Source organism: Liolophura sinensis, chromosome 11, assembly GCF_032854445.1.
Source record: "Liolophura sinensis isolate JHLJ2023 chromosome 11, CUHK_Ljap_v2, whole genome shotgun sequence".
Lineage (NCBI taxonomy): Eukaryota > Metazoa > Mollusca > Polyplacophora > Chitonida > Chitonidae > Liolophura > Liolophura sinensis.
Window position 1 is genome coordinate 9,070,584 of NC_088305.1, and position 21,428 is coordinate 9,092,011.

General features: G+C 36.9%; 1 protein-coding gene across 1 annotated transcript in view; it reads left to right on the forward strand.

The window, feature by feature from the left end:
- Window positions 1–1,896: 1,896 nt before the first annotated feature.
- LOC135477837 (uncharacterized) overlaps window positions 1,897–21,428 on the forward strand; it is a 73,442-nt gene continuing 53,910 nt past the window's right edge. The window contains 1 exon segment of the mRNA XM_064758042.1: window positions 1,897–2,025. Within this exon segment, the coding sequence (XP_064614112.1) occupies window positions 1,991–2,025 (35 nt within the window). The 5' untranslated portion in view covers window positions 1,897–1,990.

A 21,428-nucleotide genomic window follows, 5' to 3' on the forward strand; every position in this document is an offset into this window, starting at 1 on the left:
ATCTCGTAAGATCAGATTTCTGGAGACAACGCTGTTTTTACAAGTCAATGAGTTGAGCTCCAGTCTGCACATCAGCTGATGATATATGTGTAATTGAATCCATACAGACATCCTCGGGCAGTCAGACTTAATCGTACCTGGTCGTTATTCTCACCTGGATGAAAGGCGCAAAAATCTTTGTGGAGACATGACAGAGAGATAAGCGACATGATCATGCCCACCTGATGTCTTAATTCATTATTCATTGAGGTGGATTATTCACAATTTGCTGCTCAAGATTATGTTTACTTTAGAAGCGTGATTTGAAGCAAGGCACTTTGCGCTCTCTAATTGCAGAAGTAAATATTGATTTAACACCAACATTCCAAACAGAATTCTTCATTGCTCGATCTTCTTTTGACCTGAATATCAGGAAGCAACAGACAGCGACCATACAGGGGCACATTCGTCTCCATTTGGTATATGTCATGAAGATACATCAACTCCAGTGGTTTTAACTGACTGTATATTCAAGCCAGGACTGCACTTCTGAATTCATCCTCTTTGTTCATACCAAAAGCCCGAAAGCCTGCATGCAAAGCAGCAATTTGGACCATCGCACGAACAAGATATTCGACTGTTCCGAATTTGTGATGGTACAGATACATTGTACTCCGGATTATTGTGTGCTGCAGATGAAGACTTAAATTTGCGTGCACCATAATGTACAAACATGATAAGGGCAGAATTCATTTCCTGAAGACACAGTTTATCAAACCCTGTCACTGTAACAGGGTGGAGAGTTGACAGTTGCATGCAGGGCAAGAGTTATTGCCATCACATTCTCATGAAAGGCTTGCATATATAACTGTCGCCCTGCGGAAGAAATTTTTCTTTCCCAGGCAGGCAGGCGGGCAATTTCCGCGAAGAAAAAATAACAAAAAAGAATTAGAGGTTTGGTGCACAGATGTGAGCGTATATATTGATTTCTTTTCGGTGTGTATAGTTGTCAGCTAGTGAATTAACTGTTTCTCTTCGTTTGGAATTCTGGTGAATTTATTGCCAGTATAAATCTGAGCATGGGACCTGCCCAGATGAGAAAGCATTAAAAGCCAGACTAGACAAATAACTGCGCATTGCGTAATTATACTGGGTGGAGGAATCAGGTCATTTATTAAGGCCAATTGTTCATCGCATAACACCCAGAAGGGATTATTTGGAGGGAAAACTCAGCCGATGCCTGCCCAGTAGTCCAGGTAAACTAACAGTTATGCTCACATCAAACCAGACAGGTGTCTGGGGGAATCTAACCAGAACTACTGAAAATTGATTTTTGGAAACAGATAACATCGCTGTTAGGACAGGAAGAAGGAAGAGCTAGCTGAAGATCATATCTGCAGAGTTGATGAACTTTTTGATTTAGCATGAATGTGTGCGACAACAAGCGTGCTTTTATTCAAGGTCAGATAAACATTTGGAGGCCTGTCTGTTCTGACTGTAAGGTACATGCATAATGAGTTACCTGTGCACACCTAACAAGACAACCTGGAAATGCTTCGTTAAGGGAATAACCTTCAGAAAATGCGTTTAAAAGAGCTTTCACACTGGAACAGGCTAGTTGTTTTGTGGAGAAGTTTGGATTGCTCTTCTGATTGGAAATAATTCTTCAACTTCAAGCTTTGCTCAGATGTTACCATTATTTCAAGGTTTATGTGGACTTTTTGGGGGGATCAATTATGCCTTAATTAAGATATACCTTTGCAATTGAGATAAAACCAGTTGAATCGTGCAATCAATTTGGTAACTAAAGATTCCCTGTTTTGGGGGAAATTAGCAGTTGTGGCCAAATTGGAGAATTGAACGGATATGGCCATCAGTGATGTAGGCCATCAGTGATGTAGGCCAGACTTTTGTTGATTATTTTGTCGTTATATTGTGTACCTGCGATGACTGGCTGACATATGACAGCTAATCAGGAAGTTCATGGCTTTACCTAGTGACACTTTTAATCATGCTGAAGTGGACTAGAAAGGAGTCTGTCAAAAGGTAGGTGGCTTCATTAATCTTTAATTATAAGTACATATGTACCAATTTGGCTTTCAGTTGAATACAGTTTGATTGCCAATTGATTATAAGTTCATTACGTGTAACAGTTAAACATTTGCTAATTTTCAAAAGAATGTTGGGTAATTATAAGTTCATTGCCAGCTGACTATAAATTGAATGCCATTTGATTATCAGTTGGATGTTCTTTGGTTATCCAATGAATCCCAATTGATAATCAGTTTAGTGCAAGTTGGTTTTCACAAGAATATCAGTTGATTACCAGTTAGAAGACAACCAGTTGGTTTTCAGATGTCAGTTGTCATTTGAATTCCAGATCTTCTTTGAACACCAGACAGTTGATAATCAATCGGTGTTCATGTCAATTCATTATCAGATGAAGGCCAATATCAGTGTAAATATGGATTATAGTGTGTGATGTATGCACCATTTAATATGTCGGCAATAATTTTGCATTGGTTTACATCAACTGATCATTCTGTTCTTTATGATCTCACCATATACAGATCAACCTAGATGCAAATCTCAAACACTGTGTTACAAGCTATATCTGTGATGATGCATGGTTTTACCTATATAGATTTTAGCATGTTTTAAACCTTGACAATATTACTGAATTTGACCAGTCGAATGAATATAGGACAGCATTTGATGAATCGCATGGTCTGAACGCAACTAATAAATTTGACTTGTCATATTCTGATTCCACTTGTCGAATTCGATTTGACAAATCATGCCATGTGAATGCTGCTTTAATAATTAAGACAGTTGGCGTCTGAAGATAATTTAACACATGGATAAATGCAGGTGTGGGGATAAGTCCGCCTGCATGTCACCTGTAGGAGAATGTCACCTGTACGAGATGGTAAAATAGATGACTTAATCAGTTCTCAAGCCTGGTGGCTCTGGATTGCTGTTCGATCTAACACTTTCAACTCGAAGTAGAGTGCATTTAATTACGAGAGAGTAAGGTTAATGAGTAATTAAGAGAAACCAATAGGCGTGTTGCAGTGTCTTTCTTCTTTAATTTATGACGGAATTATGATGCCTTGCTCTAGTGTGTACTGAAGGTAAGTCTGAAGAGAGCAACATTTAAGTTTATTTATATATTTATTTAACAGCGAGTTTGAACTCTTTGAATCGTTAAAAAAAGTTAAAAAAAAAAGTGTATAAAAATATAACTGAAAATCAACCTTCTTTTAATATTTTGTCGGATGTTGAGTTTTCTTTGATGAATTTCATTCTTTTCAAGCTTTCCAAATGTTCCACAAATTAGATTTTCAAGTTTTATTTTTATTTATTTATTTATTTATTGGCATTATGGTGGGAGGAAACCGGGCAGAGCCCGGGGGAAACCCACGACCATCCGCGGGTGGCTGCAGACCTTCCCACGTACAGCTGTTTATTTTTATACCCACCTCCTGCATTGAGAGGAGTTATTCTGGCAATTTAAATTGCCGTGGCCTAATGATGACAACAAGTGCTATGACATTGTGTACCATGGGACCTGTCAGAAGTTTTGATTTGATTTAACCTTTAGCTGAATTTGTTTCTGCCTGCATGAATTTACATTTACTTGTACATTACAATGTTGTACTTGTAGATGGAATGTATGTAGTACATTTGTGGCAATAATGCCGGCTGACTAACGTTAAAAGGGCGTGGTGATGTCTAGAATTTCACCTAGGTCACTCTGTAGTGGTATTGAGCCAAGTACAAATGGATTGTCTCTATTCTTAGACATGAACAGTGTAGGGCTGGGCAGAAGTAGCTGAACAGAAGTTTAAGCACATGTGTATGTATGTAAGGACCTCTGTGTCAATGACAACAACCTGCAGATTTCATGGCTCGTAGGGAACTTTTCGCGATTGATCGAAGATGTCAAATCAACGTGAAGTACACTGATTAAGATTCAGAGCTGTTGTTAAGTTGAAGTTTTTGGTCATTTTTGGAGAAAAGGAGGTACTCCAGGAATTTTTTGTTTTGATTAATTGTGTAGTTTGAACACTCAATCATGAATCCCCTTATGCTATATTGAAACAAGCCAGTTCTTGTACTTAATTGAAAAACAAGAGAAAAGTATGATTACACATGTACTTTCTTATCAACATGCTCGATTTCTTATCAATACCTCGCTTCTTGTATCATCTGGTGTTCAACTGTTTATAATTACAGTGTTTTTTTGGGTGTCATCCAGCTAACTTAACAGCTGAAAAATGTCTGGGTGCCTGCATGGCTGAGAAGGTTAACACGCTGGCGCGGCTCAATGACCCAGGAGCCTCCTATCAATGCTGTCACTGTGAGTTTAAGTCCACCCACCTGATAATGCTGGTCTCCGTCGTATAAATGAAATATTCTCGAGTGCGGCATAAAACACCAACCAGATAAATAAATAAACAATGTCTGTTGGACATTTTATTTATTTGAGAGGTGTTTTACTTGATACCTAAGACTATTTCACTTATACGATGACGGCCAGTGTTATTGTGGGAGGAAACCCACATCCAGCCACAGGTTGCTGGCAGACCTTCTCACGTACGGCATGTTGGACTTTTAACCTGACCTTGATTTAAATAGCGAACACAGGTGAAGAGTAGGGGCAATTTTTTTGTTTGTTTTTTTTTGTTTGTTTGTTTAAGTGCCGCCATTGTGATTTTGAAAAATGGGGACAATATGCCCCCAAAAAATTATATCAAAAAGTGAAATAACAAAGAAATGTAGTTTCCATTCGAAAAAGAGAGAGTTAAAGAAAAAAGTTCTGCATGAGGCCAGTAAAAACATTAGGTAGGAATGTATGATTTACACCCAAGAAACATTTTTTTAAGATGCTCTCATGATATTTATTCTTCCAAGGGGTTTCTATGCCAGTGATCTACAGGGAAATCACAAGGTTTGCATATGTGCATAAATTAATTGTCCAGAGTCTAAAAAGGCGAATGGCAAATCTATATTTGGAGTTACAAAACTTGTTTCTAAATATTAAAGCATGCTAAATCAGTCCCATTTTGTTTTATCTACATCATGTACATGTGCATAGTTCAGTGTATCTTTATTATGTGCACAAAGATAATTAAGTTGATATTTTCCATGTATTTCTTTGTGTTGTATAATTTGTGTATTTCACCTAAAGATTAGCATTTTTCAAGTGGCACATTTTGCTCGATTCTGATTCTTGTGTGATCATATGACTGAAAATTTGTTAAGTACGGCATTAAACCCCAAGCACTTACTCACTCAGAGTTATTATTATGAAGTTTGTTTATTTTTTGTAACAGAAAAACTTAAGTGTTAGCATCAGAAGTATCATTTGAAGGCCTTTGTGTGCTTCTGAAAGTGTATTTTTACATTCCAAACTTCAGGTGAAATAGGGTAGATAAAATGTATGTCCAAATACAATTTATTCTAATCTCCATTATTGTACATTTCCAGATTTACATAAAGTTTGTGTAAGACGTTCATGTCAACGTTTGGTTTTATATAATGTGTCACTGAAACGTGTTAGGTATATATGCAACAAAAAAAAAAAATAAAACCCCCAAAATTCATCAGACAAGATCGACGGTCACGTACATGTATAAGTAAAAGTCTGAACACGTTGCATGAAGACAATACAGCAAATGTGAGCTAAGTACACGTCACTTTCAACTTTGCATGACTAGATGCTAGTTGCTCTTGTACCCTGTGTGTGTAGTATTACTGATGCGTGCTCAACATGTCAGGTGTAAATTACAGGTAAGAATGCGTGGAAGTATTTGCACAGCTGAAAAACCTGCTGATATGGTAATGATGCTACGACCTTAGATATCAAATAGAGATACATCAATGTTGGTACCGTACCTGCGTGTTTATTTATGTAACGCGTATCACCTGTTGAGGACACTGGCAACAAAAGAGCAGGCTCAACTTTTTGTTCAGGGTATATTTGTTTACAGGTAGAACCTTCTGAATCTCATTAGCATATTTTCTTCAGCCTCACCTGGATTCAGTCATATCCATATCTGAGCAAGGTCAAGTGAACGGTTTTCAATAGATAGTGCTTTACTGTCCCAGTTTGCCTCAGTTTTTACTTTGCTCGGCACTGATGTGCTGTTCCTGAACTTTACACCTGTGTTATACTGCATGTGTAAGCATACCCAGAGGAGTACATCACACCTGGATGAAATCTAAACATATGCACAGGTGTTTTAAATGCTGATGGGATGTACAGGTTCAAAGTACACGTAGATGAGCAGGTAAATAATATGTTTGTGCACTGACATGATGTCATGGTTTTGATTTTATGGTACCCAGTATGTATGTTTCAAAATCATCTGCAAACCTTTTAACGATGTTCTATTATAAACTTATGTGTAATCTCTACCCACATATTTGAAATGTAGGTTTCAAAGTCATCTGCAAACCTTATCACAGTGTGCTGATATTGATGTCTACAAGTCAGGCCTGTAAGTAATCCAGATACATGTATACTTGGAAATGTACATGTGAGCTTGTATTAAAACTGTGTGGATATATTTATTTATTTATTTGATTGGTGTTTTACGCCGTACTCAAGAATATTTCACTTATACGATGGCGGCCAGCATTATGGTGGGAGGAAACCGGGCAGAGCCCGGGGAAACTGTGTGGATATAGATGAGGACAGTCTTAAATACAGCTGTCGTCACTTCATACGGATATACCCAGATAAAACAATCAGCCATTTTTATCAGTATACCTGTTCAAGGATTAAGCGGACTTACCTGTATTCTCCTATGATCCAGGAGTGTTTAGCCAGGTAAATTGACGCACCTGAGGTGGTAAATCAACTAGCTTTCGTTTGATCACAGCGGTACAGGTATGCACCTGCATGAATTACACTTGTAAGAAGATACAGGTAATGGATTAGAACCATACTGTTACTGACAGTACCTGTAGCTCGATGAACTTACAGGCAGGCTTGTTTATAGTCTCACACCTGAAAATTATTTTCGGAGCATTTTCTTTCAAGAAGGCTGTATTAAAGGTAAAAATTCGCGTTTGCGTGAGTGCAGATTTGTACATTTCATAATGAAAGCCGGATTAGTATTACTACCATTGGCTTCGAAGTTTTTGTGCTACATGGTGTAGTGGGTATACTATTCAGGTCCCCTTTGAATGCGTTTAAGAACAATTTTGTTTTCTTAACAGTGTTCGTGCTGCCATACCTCCAAAGTGGCATCCAGCCATAATTATTCATTCATTTATTCATTTATTTACATTTGGCTATATTCTCGCAATGTTTATTTACTCTACTTTATGATGGGTTCAACTCTATGCTGATGCAGTTCACTTTAATTTTACCTGATGCTCATAGTGCGTGAAATTTACAGGTTGCCAGTTCAAGTATTGAAAATGCTGAAATGACCTTGCCTGCTTTGGCAGTGATTCAGGTTTTTGCCCCTTTATTGATACAGTCAGAATTTCTTCAGCTCTTCATATATGTATTAAAGTTTATTTGTGACTATATTGGTTACCATTTTTATTGTGTCAACCACCTTTTGTGGGCGATGATTTGTTAGTTTGAGATTTTGAAACTGCGTGTGTGCTGTTCTTTTCTGTGGTGTAAATGTAGTATCTTTGGCATGTGCTTTTTTCTGTGCCCCTGAGCTTTAATACTGTAAGCCAGTTTGATAATATACAGCTGTACCTTTAAGAGTTTAGTCAACTGTACCTAAATGGCAGTTCGTGATCGACAAGGTAATGTTACATCCACCTTTTTCTATTCATGCAGTGTGTAGCATTCATGTTCTGTGGGGCATTGCACGTGTCAGGTGTCGCATTATTCACACTACAGCTGCCCTGTTACCTGTACAGGTGTACATGTGCATGTTATGTAATAGTAAGTTTATAAATATCTATATGTCTATATATATATATATATATTCCTTTATGTATTCCATTGCATTGATTCTTCTCTACCCATGAACCTCTATAAACCGTTATGGGAGAAGTGCAATATTCTTGACTGAACTGTAAAACCCTGGTCAAATATTAAGTACAGGTAAATCAATAGTGTACAAAGAAATAATAACAAGAAACATGTTTGAAATAAGGCCATCATTAAAAAGTTTGTTGTTTGGGGTAAATGTGCCCTATACAAAAATAGGGTCTGTCAGTAGAAATCTTGTAAGGCACAGTGGATTTCGCCAGACTCTAGGGTTCTCTGTGGACGAGTTGGTTTGGTATGCCAGCTCGGCACATTATGACTCAGTATGACTTCGGAGCCTCTCACAAATGTAGTCCCTGTGTGTTCAAGTCCAGTTGATGCGTGTATGATGATCATATGCGGGAAGGTCTGTCAGCAACCTGCGGATGGATGTGAGTATTCCCCGGTCTCGTCCCGTTTCGCCCTATCACCATGACTATAATCAGATAATGCTGGCTACCGTTATTTACACGAAATATTCTTGACTACGCCACGTTAAACACAAATCAAACAAACAAAACAAAAACCTGGCAACAAAGCTGACAGCTGTCAGGCAATTAAGCGAAATACTCTGAAGTACATATACATGTACATCAAGAAACTCCGCTAAAATCAGAGAAGATTAAATCGCACATGTAGAAACCATGAATTACAATTTAATACTTTTTTTTTATTATGGTGAGTATTGTTATTTTAGTTTTAGTAATAATTAATTTTTTATCCCAGACAAGCTATGGGATCTGTAAGGTGATCATTCTGTTTGTCATTAACTTTATGATCAGTCAGTCGATGTGTCAGTCATTTTGTCAAGATTTGGAAATCTTACTTTTTAAAAACCGATTATCGTGGTAACATTTTTGACATTTTATCTTAAACGTTCGAATGGTCAAATTTTGACACATCCTACGTTCTAAGTTACGAACCATTCACTTTGATAGGCCTGAGTGCAAGACAACATTAGCTGTTCGTTGGATGTCGTACCCACATGTGAATGTATGTAGTGTGAATTCGCTTGTTCTCAAATAGTGATCATGATTATACCATTCATAAAGCCTGTAGAACGTATAGTGCTTGAATTGTAAAGAAAGAGGTGAACTTTATTCATCATGTTCATTGACAAGAAGATGACCCAAACACTTTCTCGCCCACTCACCTTGTTAAATCCTACGTGTAATTTTTCACCTGACTGAACAGGCAGTATCGTGAGGTTATTGTTGAAAATTTGTCAAGAACTACTCTTTTAGTAAAATATGCTTATCTGATAATATACATGTATGTAGTAAATGAACTCAAATTTCAACAAGTTCTGTTGATCATAGAATGATGTTCTCTGTTTTTTGGCCTGGTTCTAACAGTTATGTTAAAAGTAGAATGGTCTTCTCTGGTTTTTTTCCTGGTTCTAGTGCTTCTGTTGATCATAGAATGGTGGTGTCTGTTTTGTTTTGACTTATTCTAGTGGTTCTGTTGATCATGGAATGGTGTTCTCTGTTTTTTTTCTCCTGGTTTTAGTGGTTCTGTTGATCATGGAATGGTATTCTTTAGTTTCTATGCTTGTTCCTTTTGGTTCTGTTGATCATAGAATTGTGTTGTCTGTTTTTTTTTTTTTAAAGCAGAATAATGTCCTACTGAAAAAAAATATAAATTTTAGCAGGAAAAGTTAAATTTTTCAACATTTTATTTACCTTTACACATAACTACACGTTTGGGAGCCAGATTTTAGGTCATTGACCATGCGTGTTGAGATCTGTATCATACATTATAGGTTCTTACCTATAAAGTAAATTCTTCATTTACTTCTTGGGGATAAAGATTTCAATTTGGAATGCAAATTAATTCATTGTTTGAAGTTTCCATCCTCCCAGCAATTGAGTTATGACGCTGTTGTCTAGAACATGTAATGAATCTTTGATTAGAATATTAGTTGGTACATTGATGTTTTAATTATTTATTTGATTGGAGTTAATTTATGCCGTACTCAAGACTATTTTATTTATGTGCTATTTGTATTTTACATCAAGTGATAATATATATATGTGTACATGCAACTTTCTGACAATCTTTCCTGCGTGTGACGTACAATCCTGCATGTTATATTCATTGGTGAAGACATGATTTTCAATGAAGAATGTGGAATGAGTGAACATTGGCGCCCCACGAGCGTAAATTGTCACCAAGACGGTAAAAAATAATGGGGAACCCACTCGAGATTGAACCTGCATCTTTGGTGTATTACGGTTAATGGAGTCCTATCTTGAGTACAGCATGCTCGGGTATGCAGGCAGTGTGTGAACACTTCTGTGTGGGATAAATACAGTGTACACCAACTGATACATCAGATCAAGGTGAAGCAAAGAAAGAAGTTGTAACCAGATCTAAAACACTCAGCATTTCATTAGTTTTGTCACGTGAAACTGAATGCCATCATTCACGTCAATCTACACGAAACGTATTGTTACAGCTCGTGGAGGTGTAACATAATCGGTGTTGAGGGGAGGGGGGAGGGGGGGGGGTGGTGGCAATATAATAAGTATTTGTCAGGAAAAAGGGTGGGTTGTGAACTGACGCTTATTATACCTTCCGTTCATACAAGGCAGTGAATTTCTACTTGTGCACGCCTCGCTATGTATTCTTGCATGTATGTACGATGAAAGTCGACATGCACATTCTTCATTTCTCTGGTTTCACTTTTTGGATCGTTTGCATTTTTCCCTGTTGACCTACGAGTTCTCATCACCTCATCTCATCAGAATATGGCATTTAACAGGCTGTTCTACTAGAGTTGTGTACGTGGACTGACGTACAGGTATGATAATTCATTTAGTGGGCAATTCAGTTGGAAAGTTTGCTGTATTTGTAACTTTCTCAAAATACTTTTTGAAGAACTAAAGAGAAACCCTAACTGATGTATAAATTGTCGATTAATTAGGATTTCTATTGTGCCTCTGCATTCGTCATTATAAAAAAAAATGATAAACTAAGGTTTAATTTTATAGGTACATGTATCTGTAAATTGATACAGATGTGTCCATTTTCCTATGAAATTCTGCATAAGTTGAAAGTTCAAGAAATTGAAGTTCTAGTCATTCATTTACAGTATATTTTTGATAGGTGTTGTATGCTTTAGTGAAGAATATTTCTCTCATGAAACAGTGGCCATCATCGTTAAGGTTGGAGGAAACCTGGCCAAAACCTGGCCCTACCCTGGGGGAAAAAGTAGAGGTTCTGACTTGTTACTCCCATGTGAATACCAGTCATTCTAAAGTCTGTGTATAGCCAACATGTTTCTTGGTGGACAAGGAATGACGGGCAGATCCACCCACTGTTTTATCTTGACTTATCAAGCCTTTTTATTTATAGCATATCTGTACATACATTCTACATGTCATGTGTGATATTTGGAGACGGACATGCATGTAGAGCATGGAAGCATTTGTACTGGCGTTGAGCTGTTAACACTTAAGTACATACATGTATCACTCTGTTGACAAGGTATTGGGTCAGAGTCTGGTGGATAAGACTTTCTAAAGACCTTGTGGGGCCTGGGCAACAATAAGTAGTTAACAGTGCTTGTGTAACCGTTCCACAGACGGACTGTTGTTTCATCAGTGCAGTCATGCGGTTAATCTGTTCAATTAATGTAAGTAAAAAAACACAACACAACACAACAACACAGGTCTACATGTTTAATGGCCCAAACTGTTAGATGTTTATTATTACAGGGTCAAAGTATTCTGCATTGACCTGTGCTTACTTGTATGTGATGTGCTATACATTTTATCACGTAAGCAAACAACATGAACATAATTCTAATTTTTGGGACACATATTTATAGTGATAAAATCCAAAAAATTACATTTCCCTCTTATTTTTTATTTATTTATTTTTTTTTTTGGAAAAGTATAAAGACGAACTAACCAGGTGAGAGAAGAGAAGGTGTTTATGCCTGTTACAGGTACATGCCAGTATGCTGGCTAACAGAACACCACGTCCCAAAAATTAGATGAATTACAGCACTCTGTGTACATTTTGAGGCGTATGATAAGATACTTCTTGTCCTATATATAGGCTTAATAGCGGATATATTGCCCTGGCTACATTACTAACCATAAAAATCAATTCAGCATTTAAAATGACGTGTGTGTTTATATGTATAACTGTAAGTTGTATTGACCGATACCTGAGGTGTCAAGACTCAGACATTTCTGATAAATGATTTTGTATTCATAGTATTTATGGAAGAAATACATGTGTGTATATAACACTTGTCCAAAAAAAAAAAAAAAAACCTTGCAGATGTGGCCATTCTGTGCAAACACTTGACACGCTGGTTGGTATTTGATTATTTGCTTATAGTTCAAATACAAACAGAGTGAGTGCGGCGGAAAAACATGGTTAGATGTAAGTTAGATCAGATCTGGTGTTTGCATGGTGTGTTTCCTTTTTTTTTTATCAGATATAATAATCGTGTGCGTTTTGTCACAACGCACAGTTACGACAGGTGGAATTATTATACACCTGTGTGAGAGGACATTACCTGTCCTGAGTATCTAGGTAATTCAGGTGAGAGTGGGTAACCTGTTCAGGTGAGCAGACAGAACAAACATATCTGCTTAAGGGCTGGTGAGAGATCAATAATCATGATTATTGTCGTATTGATTGGTTATTACGGTGTATTGATCCAGGATTACCTGGCACTCGGCTTCCTGCATGCCTATATAACGTGATGTACTGCGCTGATCGAAGGTCTTGTAATCCAAGAGTTGCCGCCCCAAAAGTATTCAGCAGTTGTATAGACTGAACTTTTTAGTGGTAAACCCACCAAATGTCAGTGGTTTTCCCCAGGTCACCCATTGTGCTATCCGCCGTCGTATAAGTAAAAAAAAAAATTGTGAATATGGCATGTAACATAATCACATTAGGTTATACCCATACGTACATGCATGCCTGGCATGTTAATGTCACCGTTACCATGGTGCAGTGAAAAAACAAAAAAATTAAAAATTTTAAACAAAATCAAAAGTCTTGAAATGGGACAATTTGTAGAAATTTGAAGTCCTGATGATATGAATTTTATTCCCTTTTATTGAACCTGATTGTGTGTACATGTACTGTATGTACTAATGTTAGCATTATCATGACCTTATAATGGACGTGTTTTATATCTTCATTGTTTTATTCCATCGTGATTGTCGAAACATCTGAGCTATATATATATATACATGTACATGTAGTTTCACGATTCCTTCCATCTTTACACGGTTTTATTTCGTACGTTAGAAACTCATGAATTTTTTGTTAGATTTTGTCATGAAATACAAGTCATGAATTTGTATCTGTTGCAAGTCTGATATATTTACGTGTACATCCATTTTCTTGACCAGTCCACGGATGGTCGTAGGTTTCCCGGGCTCTGCCAATGAAATAAATAAATAAATAAATACATGTATATGCTTTGTTTGTAGTTTCTTGTTTGCTTACAGGTTTTACCATCAGTATCGCTTTTAGCATTACTACAAAGCTACATGTACCTCTTGGAAAAAAAGTGTTCTCTATCGTCGTACTAGCAGTAATTGGACTTATTGAGAGAACAGCTTCGTATAGAGTAGGACTCTATAGCTGATTTGTGTCTTTACCTTGAATATGTATGTTGGCTGGAATACACCTATATCCTTTTGTGGGACTGCAGGTGTATATTATAGAAAGCCATATATCCTTTTTATCATTTATCTTTGTCATTAGGCCTAATGCGTGGTTATCCGTGTCAAGTGTTACTGTCCGTGTCACCTGACCATATAGGCATGAATCGTAAATATCATAGAATTTGTAATAGATGATAATAAAATTTGAATTGAGCAGTTGATCCAAAAATTGGGCATTTACATGTAACTCTTTTGCGTATTCAGGTTTGAAAGACAGCTGGGAGTTACAAATGTGTACGAAAAATAACATTCAAAAGGTTATATTCATCTTTGGTTCAAAAAATTGAGTTCTTAAAATAAAATGAGTTTAGTTTTTGCCCTGTAATTAGAGCATTTGAAAATCATGTTTGTTTTTAAATAATGAAACCGTTGTAGATCATATTAAAAGAATCGGGCTTTAGACTAAAGTCTAATTTCCCTTCAGTGCATACATGAACTTTAAAATGTGAGAAACTACCAGATTTACAGTATTAAAAGGTGAGATATCCTACCTGTATTTACAGTATTAAAAGGTGAGATATCCTACATGTATTTACAGTATTAAAAGGTGAGATATCCTACCTGTATTTACAGTATTAAAATGTGAGATATCCTACCTGTATTTACAGTATTAAAATGTGAGATATCCTACCTGTATTTAATCTAGATATCAACATGGATACCTGATGCCCAGGCGAGGTAGGGGTGAGGTACATGCTTTTGGGCTCATTCGCTGAGTCTGTGTGTTTATAATGGTTTCTATGGCTGGCCAGTTGATTTGTCACAGCCTTTCACCTGTCCCAGTACACCATTATGCCTCATCCAAGGAAAAGCACAAAAAAGGGGAATATTTTTACCTGAATATGTGGAAGCTCCATTGACAGGTGTGACATTTACCTCACCTGACAGTATTGTGTGTTATTAGATCTGTGTCAATATCACAGCTTATGTGTATTAATTCTTTGAGAGAGAGAAAGAGAGAGCGAGAGAGAGACAGAGAGAGACAGAGACAGACTGTGAGTACTTTACTCTAAAATTCCGCCCAGTTACCAAGTTGCTCATTTTGAAGATGCTATCTGTTTTGTTGATCTTTGAAAGATGGTGTGAAGTTTATTTGGATGGTAGGATGATATCCTACTGGGAAAATATAAGTGTCAGGACTGACATTTGCCTCATTTTTTGGGAAAAGTTACAAGTCCTTTACCGTCATTTACCATTTACCGTACTTTCAGCATGCAGGTGTCTTGTCTTGAAGAGATTGGGCTGAATCGCTTATACGCAAATGTAGCTTTTTTTATTTTCTTCTCTGAGAGATATCGAACTTATGCAGTGAAGGTTTTTTTTATTATTTTTAACATGTGGGCCCATTCGTTGTACACTATATAAAATCAGTCAACATCCCATGGCTTTGGTATTCATGTATAGTTAAAGTTTTGATATGCATGTAGAGTACCAAGGAAAAGCAGCTCTCTGAGTCTGAGTCACTCTGAGTCACTTCTGTCTGTCTGTCTATCTGTCTGGTGGGTTGTTGATCATTTAAGCCTTGATACTCTTTATCTTTTAAAATGGACCACTTTGTCAAGTTTTTGACATCGTATCTTATAACATGGGCCACTTTGTCAAGTTTTTGTCATCGTATCTTATAACATGGACCGCTTTGTCAAATTTTTGTCATCGTATCTTTTAACATGGGCCACTTTGTCAAGTTTTTGACATCGTATCTTATAACATGGACCACTTTGTCAAGTTTTTGTCATCGTATCTTATAACATGGGCCACTTTGTCAAGTTTTTGTCATCGTATCTTATAACATGGACCGCTTTTCAAATTTTTGTCATCGTATCTTATAACATGGACCACTTTGTCAAGTTTTTGACATCGTATCTTATAACATGGACTGCTTTGTCAAGTTTTTGTCATCTTATCTTATAACATGGGCCGCTTTGTCAAGTTTTTGTCATCGTATCTTATAACATGGACCGCTTTGTCAAATTTTTGTCATCGTATCTTTTAACATGGGCCACTTTGTCAAGTTTTTGACATCGTATCTTATAACATGGACCACTTTGTCAAGTTTTTGAGTACAAGATGACATGGACATTTTGAGGGATAACACAGACATTGCGAATTTGTGCAAGCTTGTTTATTGTAGCAGTTTAATCAACATCTGGTTCTAATGACGGGTACATGCATGTCACCTAGTTTACACAGTAGTCATGTGTACATGCATGGTTGCCAGGAGCAGTGTTGTCAAGTGTACCAGCAAACAACTAACCCCAGAGACAAAAGTTTGTTGTGAATATTGATTCTGACCTTTGTTTACCAATGTGCGATCAGTCACTGTGGCTCATTCTGAATGCAGCAGGCCCAAAGTGCTATAGTATTGTGATTAATCAATATTCTCTGCTTTAATTCTTTGGTTTCAGCTGTTAGACTGTTCGGCCTTTAAATAAATGCTTTTTTTTTTCATTCTTGGATGATGTCAAATTCCTTGTGGTTGTCTTGCTTGTACTGCTGATAGACGGTTTTGTGATTAGAAGAATCGGATACTTGTGTTTTCAGCAAACTGCCCATTGACACTAATTTCTGTTATCTTGGTAGGTAAAAATTGTGTTTTAATACATGTAATTAGACACTAAATTTCAAGGATTTCTGAAACTTGACATACACTTTATTTACATTATAAATATTTCACCTGAAGTTTATTTTTTATTAGAAAAAGTATCATTTTACGGGAGACTTTGTATCATTCCATGGCTTTGTCAAGTTATGGCCAGTGCATCTTCTATCATTGGCTGCCCAGTCAGATTTTCTACACCCTGTCTTTTAACATAACGGCCGCTCAGTCAGATTTTTCACATCCTATGTTTTAACATAATGGCCGCTCAATCAGATTTTTTCACACCCTATGTTTTAACATAGGGCGCTCAGTCAGATTTTTCACATCCTATGTTTTAACATAATGGCCACTCAGTCAGATTTCTTCACACACCCTATGTTTTAACATAATGGCCACTCAGTCAGATTTTTCACATCCTATCTTTTAACATAATGGCCGCTCAGTCAGATTTTTCACATTCTATCTTTTAACATAATGGCCGCTCAGTCAGATTTTTCACATCCTATCTTTTAACATAATGGCTGCTCAGTCAGATTTATCACATCCTATGTTTTAACATAATGGCCGCTCAGTCAGATTTCTCACACCCTATGTTTTAACATAATGGCCACTCAGTCAGATTTTTCACATCCTATCTTTTAACATAATGGCCGCTCAGTCAGATTTTTCACATTCTATCTTTTAACATAATGGCTGCTCAGTCAGATTTTTCACATCCTATCTTTTAACATAATGGCTGCTCAGTCAGAATTTTCACATCTAATCTTTTAACATAATGGCCCCTCAGTCAGATTTTTCACATTCTATCTTTTAACATAATGGCCGCTCAGTCAGATTTTTCACATTCTATCTTTTAACATAATGGCCGCTCAGTCAGATTTTTCACACCCTATCTTTTAACATAATGGCCGCTCAGTCAGATTTTTCACATCCTATATTTTAGCATAGGGCCCCTTAGTCAGATTTTTCACATCCTACATCTTTTAACATTGGCTGCTCAGTCAAGGAGAGCGAAAAGTGACAGATTAAAGTGACAGATTTTGTCCACCCAGCATGGTTTAAGGGAGCTCAAGGCCACTGTGATCACCTGGGGGCAGTGGGGGAGGGGGGGGGGAGGGAGGGCGTGAACCATCCCGGCCAGTGAGTCAAATGAAGATCTGAGATTAGATGTTTGGCTTTTATTAGAAGTCTTGATTGTCAGAGTGATGCATTTCACCTAAAGTTTAGCTTTTTTTTAAGTCGCATATTTTGCTTGCGTCTGTTTGAATTTTCCACTTTATAAGGCCAATTTCTGAAGTTCTATGAATTGCTTATTCATGGTATGAAAAATATCCTTTTATGGCCTCAATATTTGTACATTTTTACCTGCCAAACTTTTGGTGCCAAACTCATGTCCGTAAATGACCTAAAATTTTGCCCACAAAAGTGCATTTTTTTGAGGCAAATAAATACCTCATAATAGTGTTTTCTGTGCTGAATTCGAGTAGAATAATATCCCATGTTCCAAGCAAACCTCCGAACGCCTTTCTAAAATCAGTAGAACTCTCTATATATATATACTGTAGTCAAATTTAACCAAGCAAAACAACATGGAAGAACAGTTCATTGCACACAGATATAGGAGATAAGGTTTTGTAGTTATCTTAACTTAGAATCTATTCTGTATTGAACTCCAGTAAACAGGCACATGCATAAAAGCGCACGTCTTGTCAAGATGTTAATTCGCAGGTGAAAACAACACAGCCAGTGTGTGGCGGAGGATAAACTTATCACTCATCAGACTCAGATTGTTAAAATCGAGTGTGAAACCACCTGAATAATTCATGTAGGGCTGTTTATTCTTGTGGTCGACAAATAAGAAATAATTTGACGCGTTCCAAAATGCTCAGTGTCGAGCAGATTGTACCTGTGTCTTTTGGAGAATCAAGTATGACTCTGAACAGGTAAGCTGGTTCGTTAGTTTAATTGCCATTCTGATTGATCGAAACTATTAACAGTTTGTTAATTGTGATTATTGTAAAAAACAGATGGTACAAATGTAGTAAACAATTTGTGGTTACACGTTTTTTACACCTGGGTGATTTAGAGAATCAACTTTGACCCTGTAAACAGGTGTGAGCCAAGATTTCTATCGATCACCTGATGGATCAAAGGAAACGTGTCTTAATGTGTATACCCTACAATGCTTCAAAGGTATAAATTCAGAATTTTGCAAGCTCAGTTGATAATGAAACTTAATTAATTTTACCTGTTAGTTTCAAGTATCTAATGTGAGTTTTAACAGGTATTCCGATTGCGTTTATCTATGCATCCATGCACAGCTACAATATTATTTTTAATAACTAAACAATAAAATATAGTTATGGTTGAATAGTTCTGGTACATGCTGGTGCTATTGGGAAATGTGCATGATAATACATTATATAAAATCATCACCTGCAATTTCACCTGCATTCATGCGTATAAGGCCCCTTTGCAAGGTTTGTGCTTGTATGGATTACACATCCTCTTGGCCTTAATATGGTTATTAATTAATCAAACATGCACATTTGTTTTTTTTTTGTTTTTTTTTTTAATATTGAACATAAAATTTTTTCTGTAGTTCTGTGTTTATTTTTATTGGCCAGGTGTAAATTTACTTAGGCCTGCTTTATCAAACTGTCAAACAGTGCCAGGAGCCATGACATTAATGTAACGTTACAGGGCTTCTTGAGAAGAGCAGTGTTTTTCTATTTGAATGGAATGATGGAGCATATGGTATAGTACACCCTTAGAATTGTCCCGTACATGTAGCTGCCGAAACGAAGGGAACTACTTTTCTGTATGAGTGAATGAATGGATGGATGGTGTGTAGCACATGTTTAGAATTGGCCCTGGCAATTAGGTCAAAGTTAGCACATGTATAGACAACATATGCGAGCCTGAGCTATATTATATGTGTACATAGATGTACTTTGTGATGACTGGTTTGGGGGGCGGGTGGGGGGGGGGGGGAGGGTGTAGCATTGGAGGATGTGGTGAACATCAGGAAATGTGAGCTGAGGCATGTAGGAGTGTTATGAAGATCAGCACATGTTTACCTTAGCTTAAACCTTTAGATCAGAATGGCCTACTTCTAATATTTTTAAAATTCTTAATATTTTAAGAAGAACTGAATAATGCATCTTTCCAACCCACAACTGAGTAATGGATCTTTACATCTATAAGGACAATACAGTAGAAAATGTGGCTGAGATTGACAGAGTTCTTTTAGATATGAGCAGACATATACAGTATCTAGTACGCATAATTCTGAAGACCAGGGATGTCAAGTAATGCCAAGCTGATGACTCTTCACATATTTGTATGTATGTGTATGTATGTGTATGTGTGTGTGTATGTATGTATGTATGTATGTGTATGTGTGTGTATGTATGTATGTGTGTATGTATGTATGTATGTGTATGTATGTGTGTGTATGTGTGTATGTATGTGTGTATGTATGTATGTATGTGTGTGTATGTATGTATGTGCGTATGTATGTATGTATGTATGTATGTATGTATGTATTCTTGGGGTTGTTCACATGTGTAAGTTTATGCCAGATATATATATATATGCATGGAGTAAAAGACTTCAGTGCTATGCCTTTGCGGGTTGGTTTTAATTCAGACTACGTACCGCGTTTGAACAAAAATTTCGTCTGGGACTGAGTTGCTCATTTTTGTATGAAAGGCAGGATGATATTCATGAAGTTCTAGTATCAAAACTAATACTTTAATAACTTTATAGTTGCATCCAAAATTATATATTTTTGGCCTAATACAGTGTGCATACGTGTGTATATGCATGTGAAAAAATACAAAGGAGATGTGTTTATAGTTAGCATGTGATTGGTTTATTGACTTAGTTTTCTCCACTGAGACCCACAAACATATCTCATGTTTTTATTTACACATGTCACAATTTTGTTTACACACCACAGTAATATCAAGACAGTACAGCCTGATTGCACCATGCATGTCCATGTAGCAGTGTGAAAACAATCCACTTCTCTGTCACCTTCAGTCTGTACTTAAACTGGGCTGTCAGTGTAGCTTCTGTATATCGGACACAGCCACTGTGACTGGGCCATATCTCTCAAACACTAACATTCAGCCTAAAAACCTTCAGGGCCACAGGAGAACATTCCTTTCGACTTGTTTGCGTCCCTCTGCTGGACTATTTGTTTTCGCTGTTTTGATATGATCACCCAGTGGGCCTGCTGCGCTCAGACAGCCGTCTTCACACAGGCAGAAATTTTTTTTTTTCTGCCCATGATGTTAAATTTTACGTTTTGGAGGAAAAAGAGCTCTTCACCTTGTGAGGTCAAGAAGGTTCGTTGTTCATTGTCTTTTTTCTCCCACGTTTTATGTCTGATTGGTGAGATTTCTATTGAGTGATTTTCTCTTCTTTCAGTGTCGGTGTGTACTTTTTTTCTTGACTCTGGTGCAGTGTGAACTTATTTCTCCCATTTTTTTTGAAAATCTCCCATCTTTATCTCTTTATTGATTTGTTTGGTATTAACTGGTTTGACCTTTTCAGAGGGTGACATTACAAGTATGTGGGGATTCCATTTACATGTATATATATTCAGGCTCATTTTTTTTTAGGTAAAGATTACATGCTCATATGTTGAAGATTTATATATATGCAAGTTACATTTAAATGTCTGTTCTGTGAAGGAAAACAATTGAGGGGGTGTCGTAAAGTTCAACAGTTGACATGATTTATTACGTGTACGGACTCCTGGCCTTGTTCTAGCTGTTTGTCCCATAGTTGCCCTATATTTGCTGAACTAAGCAGACATTCGTGAACAGATGATCAGTATTAAAGGCTTCAACATGGCAGTTCGTATGCGGTGATGCTACACTGTTAGTGACGATGAGAATATATGAAGAGCATATATAGCCGTTGAAAACTGGTATAATTAAAACCATTCAGCATGAAAATGGGTATAATTAAACCATTTAACAGGAAAACTGGTATAATTAATGACTCACTCCAAACTCATGTAATTAATGACTGTCACTTGAAAACTGGTATAATTAATGACTATCACTGGAAAACTGGTATAATTAATGTCTTTAACTTGAAAACTGGTATAATTAATGTCTTTAACTTG